We start from the raw sequence: 14,009 nt of genomic DNA, 5'->3' as shown, positions 1-14,009 counted from the left end.
GAATTGAGCAAACAAGTGATCATTGTGTTATATGCCAGAATGGTAAATGAAAGAAGAAAAACAGGTTTAGAGAAGAAAAATTAGCAAGAATTATGTAACTTCAAAATGCCAGTTAGAAATCCAAATGATGCAAAGAGCTGGTGGTCAGATATACTGATATGCATCCCCCACACCCAGGAAAAAGATAGTGGGCTTGAAGTATAAATTCAGGAATTACCAGCATATATATGATATGTTAAGGCCACATAATTCTGAGAGTTCACCTCGAGAGAGTGTAGATAAACATTGAGCAGTCCAACATTTAGGAGTCTGGAAAAGGTCCTGGTGCCCTCAAAGCAAGCTGAAACAGGGAGGCTAGTGATAGAATGGAAAAATCAGAAAAATGTGGCTACACCAGGGAACTTGTTAGAATTGAATATTCTTGGGCTCCATGACAGAGCTACAGAATCTGAATCCTTGGATGAGGTCGAGCAAGTTATGTATTAACAAGCCTTCTGACTAACTCTACTACACGCACAAGTTTGACAACTTTAATTGTTTAGACCACTAGGAAAGAAGAGCATGAAGACAGGTAAGTCCCCAGTGTCCTTGCATCTGAAAGTGGGGTCCTTGAACATTTTCAGCAGTGGCATTTGAGAGATTGTTACAAATGAGGGAACTCAGGATTCACCCAAGATTTACTGAATCTGCATTTTAAGGATTTCCCCAGGTGGTTCATATGCACATTCATGTTTGAGAAGCACTTGTCTGTGCTATATTAACTCAAAGAGATAAGAAGACAGTACAAGTATAAACACACACCACACCCCTACAAATCACATGCGCCATAACTGATATTTTATTCCATTTAAAATATAATCCTCAGGCATCTCATAAAATATGTGAATTATTAAATCTTTAACTCATTAAGTTAGAGGATTAGTAAAGTGTTTTCCCCCAAATTGGCCAATGTTTTAATTTCCTGGATTACTCTTTATGCCCTCTGAAGACCTTGGGAAGTAGAATCTGTAGCCTAGAGACAACAGAGAAATGAGATTGTGGTTAAAAGTATCCCAGGTGAAAATTATCAGAGAACACTAGGCAAATGAAAAATTAACTCCAAGAGATTTTTTTTTTCCATTTTAAATAAATATACCTAAAATATGGGAAATACTGGACATTTCGTAAAGGCAAATTACTTCACAATATTGTGTACTACTGGCCCGGGTTCAGATAAGCAACTGAAAGTGTTTTAAGGGGACAAAAGATTACAAAGGTCACTTCTTCATTTTTAACTTGGATCCCAGTCTGAAATTAACCTAAATAATCACTGCATTCCTTAACACCTTAGATTTGCTCTTTAAAACTTGTTGTGCATCATGTGATATTTGCATGCATCATGAGAAATAATTCAAAATGTAAGAAATGGAGAATAATTCAGGAAATATCAGTACCTGAATGACTTTTTTAAATGAAAGACCTCAGATATGAGTAAAAGTTATGGTAAACTATAGAAGAAAATAAACATGATCTACAATAATGTAAATAAATGTTTCACATGAAGCAATTTGGTCAAAATTTGAAAGTTAATTGAAATAATCAATGAAAGCCTATCTCCTTAGACCACTGTCATTCAATTGATTGCAATGTCAAATACTAATGGCGAATATTTACAATTACCAAAGATAATTTTCTTCTCAGCAATTAGTTTTAGCAGATGAGAAAAAAGTAGCTGATATTCATGCCATGCTGAAGAAAGCTAAAGATTTATAAGGAAGTGCTCTCCATTCTTTGTGAGCTGTAAAGTCTGTCCAAATAGCGATATCCTCTCCAGCAGAGAATCTGCTGCTTGGGCTGGCCACGCATTATTGTATTTGGACTGTCTCCATGTGCAAATGTTGATTTTTCATCTGTGACCAAGGAAAAAATCTGTATGAGGAACGTGTAAAACATTTAATCCTTGTTTACTTGTTAACCAAGGTTTTGTCAAATCCTGGTGGTGTGGGATTTTTGCGTTTGTTTCTCAAGGTGACAGCAGCTGCATTCACAAGGTTGTGTTTAAATCTGAGCTTGAAGGAAAGCTCTGATCAAACCATTAGGTGTTTACTTGGATTTAGAAATATAATTCTTGTTCTACATATAATTTCACATTCCAAAATCTAAATATGGCCTAAGTAACAGAGTAATCTACAGGAACAATTGATTTATAATTTCTTCGTCCTCTCTTGGGCTTAACAAATTTCTTTGTCCTCTCTTGGGCATGATAAAATGAATATAATGCTGAAAAAATTGATTATCATGACAAACAACAGTGATGTTTAATAAAAGAATAAGAGAATGGTAGAAATCTTGCATCAAAATCTAGTCTTTTACTCTCAATTTATAGATGAGAGACTAAAACCTAGAGAATCTAACATTGTTTTCACAAAGTCCATGCTAATTTGTTGTTTTAATGGGGCTCACATCTATTTTTCTCTGTTTGCCCTAGCTATGATGACCATATGACTTGAAATTTCTGGATTGGTTCTGAATTTAGATATGGTATGCAGCAATCTCTTGAAGCTAACATGAGATTAAATAAAAATTACTGAATGAATGAATTAATGAAAAATATTTTTTCCATAAATATACTAAAATTTGCCAGGTCTATTTTTGGATTTAGATATGCTATACTATTTCATAACTATGCTATACTATTTCATATAAAAATTTGAGTTATAATGGCAATGAAATTTACATACTTTGTTTTTCTACAATAAGAGGAGAATGATAACTAATATTTATTCCCATGAAAATTGATTTAAAAGTGTCAATTGGGCATAGTATAAAGTGATCTGAAATAGAAAAGGGAATGTGGACAATGGTGAACAGTTTCCTCTGTTTATCATGACAACCCTCATATTCAAAATTAAGTTTTACTATATTTCGATTGAAAGCAAATTAGTTAATTTGAGTTGTAATAGTAACTGTTCAATAAATATAGAAACTGAGAAAATTAGGATGGAATAGTGAATAGTAGGGGTTCCTATCATATGATTTCCCCTAACATTTTTTAGCCCCGCTTCAGATTTACATAAACATTTAGCTGTAGCCTTGCATTCAAAATAATCCACAAAAATGATAAGAAAATGTTATGTTGTCATACCTTGTCTCAAATAAATAAATAAATAAATAAATAAATAAATAAATAAATAAATAAAGGTGAAAATGAACTAATAAAAACACTAAATTTTCTTGTATTGGACTCCTAAAGATATGAAAATTAACTGAAAATATAGTGGGTGAGAATATTTGTTTCCCTGAAATTTTATTAGGAGATGAATTAAGGCAAGGAGCAGGTATAAAATGTTGATTTTCCCTGGTATATTAATAACAGCAAGTGCAAAGCAAAATTATAAGAAAAAGACCCACATGAAACTTGAAAAATGTTCTCACTATGCCTAAGTATCAGGGAAACTGCTTCAGCAAATCTAAATCAGTGGATGTATCTTTCAATTTAAGATGTTTAGTGATGCACAACTCTTGGCATACTACGCTGCTGCTAGGGTGATACCTTGGGACATATGGCAGAATTGGAACATAAGAACAGATTTTCCGTAAAAATAGCGATATAAGTTCTCACCACAACAAGGCTATTAAGACATGACAATTAGGTGTGTTTTGCATGCAAGAGTTATAGTTCTATAATCAAAATTGAACAAAATGAAAAATTGAGTAAGATGTGATGTATTTGATCCAACATGATACAAAAAGGACTGATCTATTTTATAATTCAATTTTGTTAATCTGTGTAGTCTTATTTTAACCAACAGTAAACATTCTAAGGAAAATGTATTCACATAAAAGGCCAAACTTTCATATGGTATGAAATCTAATCAGGAATAGGAAAGGTTTCACTTTTTTTTTTTTTTTTTCTTTTGAGTATCAGTCTCTAACTTTTGAATTAAAGAGTTTCAATTACAGGGTTTCATCAGGTTGAAAAGCAGGTGGTCAACAGGCCAGAAGCTACTTGTAATTACAGCAGTGAGTTAATCAATGAAGTAACAATTCTGCTTCCAGGTATAATAAAATGAGATCAAGGCTCACTCAAGTATGCTACCATTTAAGTATAGCTGGAGATCCATTAACTTGGATTGCTTCACATTTCAAACCTGCATCTTTAAAAGTTAGCAACTCAAGCAGCTCTCTGACAGCTGTTGCCTAAACCATAGGAAGAGTATTTTGTTTGGTTTTGAGTAAGAACTTGAATTGTATAAAGATGGAGATGGAAATACAATGAAACCTGGTATGAATATTAACTGAGACAACTTTCAAGAACCGTTTTGTTATGGGCTTTGGTTTTTGCTTTCAAAATTTATTTAAATGCGGAGACAGTTTTACCGGCGCTTGTATCTTTATACATTTAAAGACCAGGAAAAATAACCAAACTCATGGATTGCAGATTGTGAAAGGGAGCAACATTGAATGTTTCAGTGTTTAAAACTCCATGATGGGGTATTGTAATTATTTTTAAGAGAAAGAAAACAAATTGGTGTAATATTGAAATTATAGAGGATATTCAGTATTTGGAATCCTAAACTGGATTCCAAATAGATATTGTATGATGCAAAATAAATAGGATATTATAAAATATATGATAAAATTGGAGAAACAGGAAAATATATACATGAGTGTGCACAAACACGCATGTGTAAAATCTCAAGACATTTATTAAGAACCAGCACAATGTCTGATTCATGTGATGAATGTTAAGTATTCAGTAAATAAATGTTGAGGAAATATATGAATGAAAAATAAATATAATTATTTATCAATTACTTACAGTGATAACATTAAAAATAATCATATGTCAAAGATTAAGTATATGGTATTTCTACATATACATTTTGCAGTGTTAGCAACAATTTCCTGATATTTTAAATCCTATGTATTTCATGGAAAATCATAGATTATTTTTAATAATATTTTGAAAGTGAAAATATTCAATATCAATACTTTTTAAAGAATGGTTTTCTTCTTTTTGAAAGCATAAGAAAATTAAGTGAGTGCTTTTTAAAATGAGAGAAATAAATTGGAAACTATTCAATATTTAACAAGCTTCAGATTGCAAACTGTTAAAGTACAGAGACTGTTTTAGGGAACTCATTGAATGACTGTTCCTTCCAGTAATTCATCATCCAATTGTTTTTTTTTTTAAACACCAATTCATAAACAGACTTTATGAAAGACAACTTGGAAGCATTGTTATTTCCCAGAGTAAAACTCATTGTTTTCGTTTTGTTTCCCTTTCAATATCAGAGCAATGACTAGGAATTATATATATACATATATATATGTATATACATATATCTATACAAATACACATATATGTATATATATACACATATATACATATACATATATATGCATATATATACATATATATACATATGTATGCATATATATGTATATGTATGCATATATATATGTTTCCCTTTTAATATCAGGGCAACTACAAGAATTATATATATATATATATACATATATATGTATATGTATATGTATATATATGCATATGTATATATGTATATTTATATGAAATATATATATATATATATATATATATATATATATGACCCCACCACACACACAAAAAGAAATAAGTAAAATATTTCCTGTTTAATATCAGGTCCTAAAATAAAAATTAACAAAGTATAAAGCAAAGTATATTTTCCAACAATACAGCTCACATTATTCAGGGCATAATCAATTTGCTTATTGAATTTTTTATTAAAAAAAATGGAAAGAGGTCATCAAAATGGCGACATGAGGTGAGCCTCTGTAAAGCTCCCCTGGAATTTACAACTAATCGAACAACAATAACTCCACAAAGGACTCCCTGCACAGCAGACAGGCAAGACGAAAAGGCCTACTATTGAATTCACCTAAAGGTGGGCAAATCTCGCGAGCGGGGGAGGAGGGAAGGGAGAAGTGCGGAGACAGAGCCGTGCGGGCACAGGACACAGACCAAGCTCAGTGCTCCGAGCTTGCTGTATCCCTCAACTACTGCAGCTGCGGGAGAGGGAAGAACTCATACTGCTAGGGCTCCGCTTGTGGCCCACAGGGCTGAGAGGACAGCATATAACACAGCTGAACCCAATGCTCACGGCAGAGACCTGGAAGAAAAGACTGAGGGAAGAAAGCCGAAAACAGTGGTTTAAGCCCTCACTGCGGAGCAGAGAACAGAAGACTTAGGTGCTGAGACTAGCCACCCCCTCCCTACCCTCCCAGAGCTCGCCCCGCCCCCACCTGCCCAATGCTTGAAGCAGAACAGTAGCAGTGTCAGATCAAAGGAACAGAATATTTGCTGTTCTGAGAACTGTGGCAGAAATAGATTCTCAGTCCAACTAGTTCTGGCAAAGGGGAGGGAGCTGTGGAAGCAGGACAGGCTGCAGTGGTGGTTGTCGCCATTGCTATGGGCCACCTCTCACAACTCACCCCGCCCCTGGCCCCACCTATCTTGCCGGATCCCTGCAGGAGGAAACAGAACTGCTGAAACATACGGGCTCTGAATCTGGTGCAGCAAGAGCTTTGGAACTTCAAAAGCTTTCCCCATAGCCACACGGACACTGCGCCTTGTGACCCAGGCAAACTATTAACAGAGGAGAAGCCCGTCTCCCTGGGAATCCTCCCATTGTGTGAGAAGCTGGAATCGTGCAGAGAAAACATAGCACTACCGTGTGAAAGACAAAAAAAGGTTGCAGTCGGAGCGAAAATAAGACATTCTACCAACATGTACTAGAAAACAAAAGAAAGACCTCTTCCTATCATCCTGTTGCAGAAGCCACTCCTGTAGATGTCTAGGAAGAGAAATAATAAATCAGTAATTGCCATGAATAACCAAGGCAACAAGATGAGGGTAAGGGGGATAAAATATATGGTGATGGAAGGAGAACTGACTCTGGGTGTGAACACACAATGGAATTTATAGATGATGTAATACAGAATTGTACACCTGAAATGTATGTAATTTTACTAACAATTGTCACCCCAATAAATTTAAAAAAAAAATGTGAAAAAAAATAATGATCTCTAGAAACAGTAATGAGGTTTTGGCAAAAAGTGGTCTGTGCCCCTTCTTGAGTAAGTCCACACTCCACCACTCCCTGCCTGGAGCTCTCAAACTCCTAGGTCACTAATCACCCATCCTAACTGTCCAGAGATCAGCTACCAGAAGACTTGGGACAGCCTCTATGCCCTGGAGTCTGAGAAATTAATCATTTAGAGTGACCATCCACAGAGAACTCTGGGAAGTTAGCTAACCCCAGCCTACTTGCAGTACAGAAGTTGGTCCCACAGCTCCAGCTTGCTGTGACCCTGTTTCTGGTTCAAACCCCTGTGTAGCCAGGCCTGGTGGCCTTTTCTTTTCTGGAACTCTAAGTGACAAAAGCTTATTGCTTTCATCTGTGTCATTGTATTATGTTCCGCCTTTTGATGGATTTTTAAATCTTGTACAAAAATAAGCTACCTAAAACACTTATCTAAGCATCTATAAAACGTCTCTAAATATATTTATAGACTTTATCAAAAACCTTCACATTTATTTACAAGCACGAATCATAAGAAGTTCAGTTCTCAAAAAGCAATTAATATAATTTAATGGACAGAAACTTATTTTTTGTAAGTTTACGGCCTTTTATAGTACACAACAATTTTAACTGTAAATGTTTTAAATTGTTAGATATCTATCAGAAGAACTTTCAGAAAACGGTAGAAATGATGTAGCTTGGAACAAAGTCCCTCTGTTACCTTGTAAAGGGACATGCCTCCCTAAGTCATTAACTGCTTCTTATTCCTGCCCAGTGACACCTTTTTCTCCTGTCTCAGTTCACTACTTTTAAGGCAATTATTTGTTTTCATAGATGAAAAATTCCATGAATTTAGTGTTGACGTCTATTTTATTCACTGCTATATTCTTGATGCCTGTCACAGTGTCAGCTGTGCACACTCAGTCAGTATTTGTGGAATAAAGAAATATTATTGGTTCTGAAAAAAAAATATTCTGTTGGTTAAACTGTGTCACTCAGTGCTGAAGACTAAGGGTCCACATACACTTAGAGATATACAAACATATAGTTCTTGTCCCCTTAATGATATTTCTTGATTTAGTAAGATGACAATGCATATTGGATGAGGCTATATTAGAAACAACTTTGCATATTCTCTATTCTCTCTTTGATGCACTCCATGAAAAACTGATTCTATCAGCTGAAAACATCCTCCCCCCACCCTCACCTTTGGATATATTAACAAGAACAGAAAAACTTATTAATGGTTCTGGAAAAGTAAAGATTAAGAGTTGGCCTCAAGATATATTATTCATCAAATTTGTGATTAACTGCTTTATTTCCATTGATGTCTAGAAAAGAGTGAATATATTTAACAGAGAAGTTAAATAATTCATTTATTAATTCACAAAGTATTGTTAGGCAGAGATTTGCTGTTAAGGAAGCTTTTGGTTTAATGTTTGTGAAATCAGCATGTTCAATTATAATTACATAATGTTGGTCATTAAGGGGAAGATATCTGTAATAATGTCTTAGAACGTTTTCAACCTCATAAAATTTTTATTACCAATTAATATTATTCATAGATCATCACTATTTCTTAGGACTATGAGGAATCAGAAGATCGATAAGTGGTGTGTTTTTTTTTTGTTCGTTTATTTGTTTATTTATTTTCACCAATTGATTTTAAATCTAGTTGGGGAAAAAACAACAATGAAAACAGATACTCATGAATGTACAGAAACTCCCCCGAAAGACAAAAAAAAAAAAATGTCATTAAGGTAAGAGCTTAGGGAGCTCAATTAGGAAATTTGCTATTTGTCAGTAAGGGAGGATCTGTGGAAACCTTCCAGGTACATACCTTTATGAGATGTGAATACACATAGTTTCGGAAGTTTCTGTGGCATGTGGGAAACAAGTTGACCCTTGAAAGAGTCAGTAATTAAATGAAAATAGGCCAGGTGAAAAGCATCTTCTAAGCTTGTAAACCTAATGTGAGAGGATGAATTGGTTTGAGCAAAATGTGTTAGCTTTGTGGATATAGAGTCACTGAGCACACGGAAGCAAACCTAAAAGGGAGAAATTGGTTTGAACTTTTAAAATGTGGGCAGATTGTGGAGGGAAAAAAAAAAAAAAAAAACGCCCATAGAGAAGTTTAAATTAAACATCCTAGGAAGATAGTAATCATTGGATGAGATTTATGAGAGAAATACTTTTTAAGTAACAGACATGTGTTTAAACAAAATAAAACTGTTTGCTTTAGACGGAATTGGGATACAAGTCAGATGGGAAAGAATTTTAAGGTTAACCTAAAAGATAGATTTTAGATTGAAAAAATGACTAAAATTTGATTTTTTATAAAAGAGTATATTTGAGACGTATTTTTTCACATCCAATGTCCGTTCTGATGTTGCCTGTTTTGTGATCTCAGGTATTTGCTATCAACCATTGCCTATCTCAGCAGGTATGTTTTCACACGCAAGAAAGAGCCAGATTTGTATTAAAACAAGTAGATGATAATATGAAACCCCCACAACTATTGGGTACTAGAAAATGTTAGTAGTGCTAACTTGCGTTTTAGCAAATACCTATATTTCAATTGTTTAGTTATTTTTATCATTTACTAGAAAATTTGCTGGTATGTTTTCTGCATTTTCTTCTGCACTTTGATGACTCTCTGCTTTTGAGAATGCTTTATGCCTCAGGCATTCTTACCTAACCACTTAACCTCATTCATAAAATCAATTCTTAATTTCCAAGCTATCACTTATCACTCGACTGTTTAATCAAGGGAGAAAAACAACAACAACAAAACTTTTTCCTTGACTATTTGACTATTGTTATTATTCCGTAAAGGGCTGGCTTCCTGTACATAATAAGAAAAAGAGTTTATGTTTGAAATCATGGTTAAAATGCATGTTCTAGGTTGTCTGCTTGTAAAAAGAGAGGGGGAGAGAGAGATGGAGAGAGAGAAGGAGAGAGAGAATTATTTATGATGGCTTTTTACCCCTGAACATTAAACTACATGTGATCTAATTGACAACTTAGCTATAGTTTTATATATTACAAGTCTCAGAAATAAGTTAAGCTTAGAAGGAACGAAATACTGTCTTTGAATGCAAATGGTTTCTTTATGTACTTCAATTTCACAATACTTCCCACAGACCAGGTGTGCTGTTATTCATATACTGTAGTTAAAATATTCTTTAAAATGATTATTTATTTTTTTAAAATGTAAAATTATCTTTATATGAGTCCATATATTAAACAACAAATATTAACATGGGAAACAATATTTTATATAGTCATTTAGAGTATGTATTTTTAATATGTCTTTCAATTTGTTTTCATGGAGTTGTAGCATTTACATATTCTCAACATTTCACATAATTTTTTTTATTTCTCATAAATATGAGCTTTTTGTTAAGAATTAGGACTTAAATTAGTAATAATACATTTGGTATAGAAAGAGTTGATCAGAAATGATACATTGTAGTCCATATTATTTACCCACATCTGTCTGTCTATGTATATATCTATTTACTTACTTATTTTTCTGCCTATTTTTCTGGATGTAAACAAAGACTTAAGGAAGAAAATGCATAATTTTTGCCTCCACAAGAAATTTGATTCCTTGTATGTTATTCTTAAAAGGATGGGGGAAAATATCTTTGAATTATTTAACACTATACTTTTCATGAACAAATGAGACCACCAGTGCACTTTTCCTCTAGGAGGTAATTTCAAACGAAAATTCTAATCACTTTCTTTTCTTATTTTCTCTGTCTCTTATTCTCTGCAGATGGGCCTCTGGGTCCACGTGGATTAGCTGAAGCTACAGAGATGTGCACTCAAGAGTGCTTGGTTTTGGGTCACTCGGATAATTGCTGGATGCCTCCAGGCTTGGGTCCATATCAACACCCTAAATCCCCTCTTTCAACCTTTGCACCCCAGAAAGAATGGGTCAAGAAGGACAAGCTTGTGAATGGGCACACTCTGACCAGAGCCTGGAAAGAAGATAGCAACAGGAACCAGTTCAATGACCGTAAGCAGTATGGCACCAATGAAGGCCATTTCAACAATGGCAGCCACATGACAGACATTCCTCTGGCCAATCTGAAGTCGTACAAGCAAGCAGGAGGTGCTATTGAGAGTCCGAAGGAGCACCAACTCTAAAAAAACAAAAAACAAAAACAAAAAAACGCTGTATGGGAACTAATAACTTTAATCTAAATAGACATGCTAATACTGTGTGTGTCAGAGCTTTATGTATTCAGTAGATCTCTACAACTATGCCCCTTATAGCAGGGATATTCATAACTTTGTGTTAGCACTATGGAGGATACAATGTTTTACAACATAAGAGAAAAGATAGTTCTACTAGCCATGTGATCTTGTTTACTAGAATTGATTATTCTTCAGAGGTCTCTCCATTGTGAAAATACCTTTTTTTTTCTTTTTTCTTTGTTTTTTATTTTTAAATAGTGTTTTAGTTTGACCCTGGACTGCTGCTATGAATAATAGAATATGCATTTGGAGAGTAAGAAAGTCCCGTGGATTAGAGTGACTGACAAACATATCCAGTTAGAAAATTGTGCTCTTTTTGTCACCGATTTGTGTTGGGACTACTATACTTGACATTATACTTCAAACGAAACTTAAAAAGATGAGCATTAAACCTATTGTGCTGTTAACAACATTAGTGGACACTTGTAAGTCAGTGTTAAAGTATTTGTAAATAGAAGCAAGTTATTATTAACAACTTTTGTGTACTTATAACGTTCACCTAAAAAATGTTGTAGCATAATTCTGTGTTTTATGGTTGCTTCCTTTCTTTGCTTTTTTTCGTTTACTTGCCTCTTTGTCTTTATTTTGTTGTTTCTTTTTAGTGAGGTGTTCTGCGTTAGCATTCTGTCTTGACACACATTGTTCAAAGGATCTCAAATATTTGCGTTTAAAAACAGGTTCTGGAATCTTTCTTCTTTTATTATAGCTTATAATGCTGGGATTCTGTGTAAAATAAAGAAAATGTGAAACTTTATATAAAAAAAGGACTTCTGCAAAAGCTTGGAAATTCAGAACCGATTTTCTTGACATCCTTATTTTCAAAGTAGGCAAAAGCAAATCACTTAATTAGTAGCATTAAGTGAGAGAGTAATGGGAAAGTGTTATCCTTCAGAAGGTGATATAATATCATGTACTTGTCAATCATGAAAAACTAATGTATCAAAATTACATATATTAAAGAAAAAATTACTATTCAAAAATAGTTTCAATTGGGCAAATGTGTGTCTACAACTTTGTTGAAATGGCAGTTTGTGTTGATCCTCATATACAATAATGTTGTTGTAACACAAGTGTTAGACCATAGCCACAAAATATTTAATGTGTTGTGCCTTCATGATGTAACAGAACATTCTCCAGGTAGGGTAGTTGGGGAAAAAAGGGATAAATCTCTAATTATTGCTGTTTAACTGTTTGTTATCATAGTTGGTCAATGCCTGGCAGGTACCAGCATCTTGTCACTTAGGTCAAGCCAACAGAGTGACAACTAATGTTAATAAGATCTCAGTTGCACGTGCAAAACAAATCCAAATTCGAACATTCTTAGGAGGTTTTTGTTAAGGCATGACAGATGATTTAAACAAATAAATAGCATGCAAAAAAAAAATGTCTTTATTGAAAGAAGTGAAAGTTATCTTAATGCCACAGTTCAACATCAGTTTAAAAGTTAAAAAAATAAAAAGTAAAAAAAAAAAAAGGTTTGCTAATCTGATAGTTAATTTGTTCTTACCAAAAATGAAATTACTTTGTAAATAGCAGTTCACATTTTTTCACAGCATAATGGAAAATAATGGGTAGGGGTGCATTGCTTATCGCAGTACATTTTTGTCGGTTTGTGAGGGGTGTTTGATGACTTCGACAGAATAAATATCTAAACAATTATCCTTGTTACTGCTTTGCCAGTTCTACGTTATTTACAATTATTCAGCTCTTGCAATAAATGTTCTGAATTCCTGATTGTAATGTGTTAATTCTTGGTCAACATCCGAAGTGATGATTTCTACTCTAATTTTTGGATAAATATATGTTGATAAAACTTAACTTTTAATTAGAAATGAAGGAAGACTTGTTAGGGATTTAATACCTATGTTCTGAAAATATGGCTACACGTTAGAGTAAAATTCCCCTAATGGTCTAGTAAATCATTTACTAGGGAAATTCATGGAGAAGACTGGTTCACTTTCTCAGAAAGATTCATGCAAGTTTCATCAAAGTGAAATTCCAAGTCAGAAACTAGGCAGGTAGAACTGGTTAGTTAGTAAGATTATCTCCTTGACTCTTAGTGTCTTCAATAAGATTTCATAAAACAAACTCTCACATATTTCACTGTTGGTTATGGCAAGAAAGGACCATTTTGGGATTAAGGGCTTGAGACAAAGGCCCAAACTTCATCTATATGTTCTTTCAGATTAGGAAAATAGGCACAGAAAGCTGTCAAGACTCACTCATACATATGCCATTTGTATTCACCATGGAGCGACTGGATCAGTTGTGTTGTAGGCTAAATAAGCAGGCTGGTTCTTCCTCTAGAGCTTTTAAAGAGTTCAGAAATAAGACTCAGGAGATAGAGACGTGGAGGTAAAGATACGTGCTTGGAACAGCGGCTGTACATGATACCGTGACTTTCACCTCTGAATAAGCCAGATTTATCCATTATTCTGATGTATACCTATAGCACCATTACCCTGTCCTTCACAGGAACCTGCCCCAGGACACAAAGAACGAAATAATCTTAAAAAGAGGTCATTCTGGAAAACACAAACAAATCAACAACAACAACAACAAAATGCATGCCTATACAGTTCCTTTCTCCATTTTTATTTTTTTTTTAGCAATCAGATAAGTCATTCGCCTCTGCCTTGAAGAATAAAGGATGAGAAAAACTAAAATAATTCATCTCATATTTTTTTCCTTTGAACA

At 34.0% G+C, this 14,009-nt stretch overlaps 1 protein-coding gene across 6 annotated transcripts in view; it reads left to right on the top strand.

Moving 5' to 3' along the window:
* The window catches only part of PCDH9 (protocadherin 9), an 870,283-nt gene extending 857,237 nt beyond the window's left edge, over positions 1–13,046 (top strand). For all 6 annotated transcript variants that reach the window (XM_074329354.1, XM_074329353.1, XM_019712377.2 and 3 more), the window contains one exon: positions 10,828–13,046. In XM_074329354.1, coding sequence (XP_074185455.1) covers positions 10,828–11,201 — 374 coding nt within the window. In that variant the 3' untranslated portion in view covers positions 11,202–13,046. The remainder of the gene's footprint in view (positions 1–10,827) is intronic.
* Positions 13,047–14,009: the final 963 nt, after the last annotated feature.

The sequence above is a fragment of the Rhinolophus sinicus genome, linkage group LG04, assembly GCF_036562045.2.
Source record: "Rhinolophus sinicus isolate RSC01 linkage group LG04, ASM3656204v1, whole genome shotgun sequence".
Lineage (NCBI taxonomy): Eukaryota > Metazoa > Chordata > Mammalia > Chiroptera > Rhinolophidae > Rhinolophus > Rhinolophus sinicus.
This window is presented reverse-complemented; position numbering and strand designations above follow the sequence as displayed.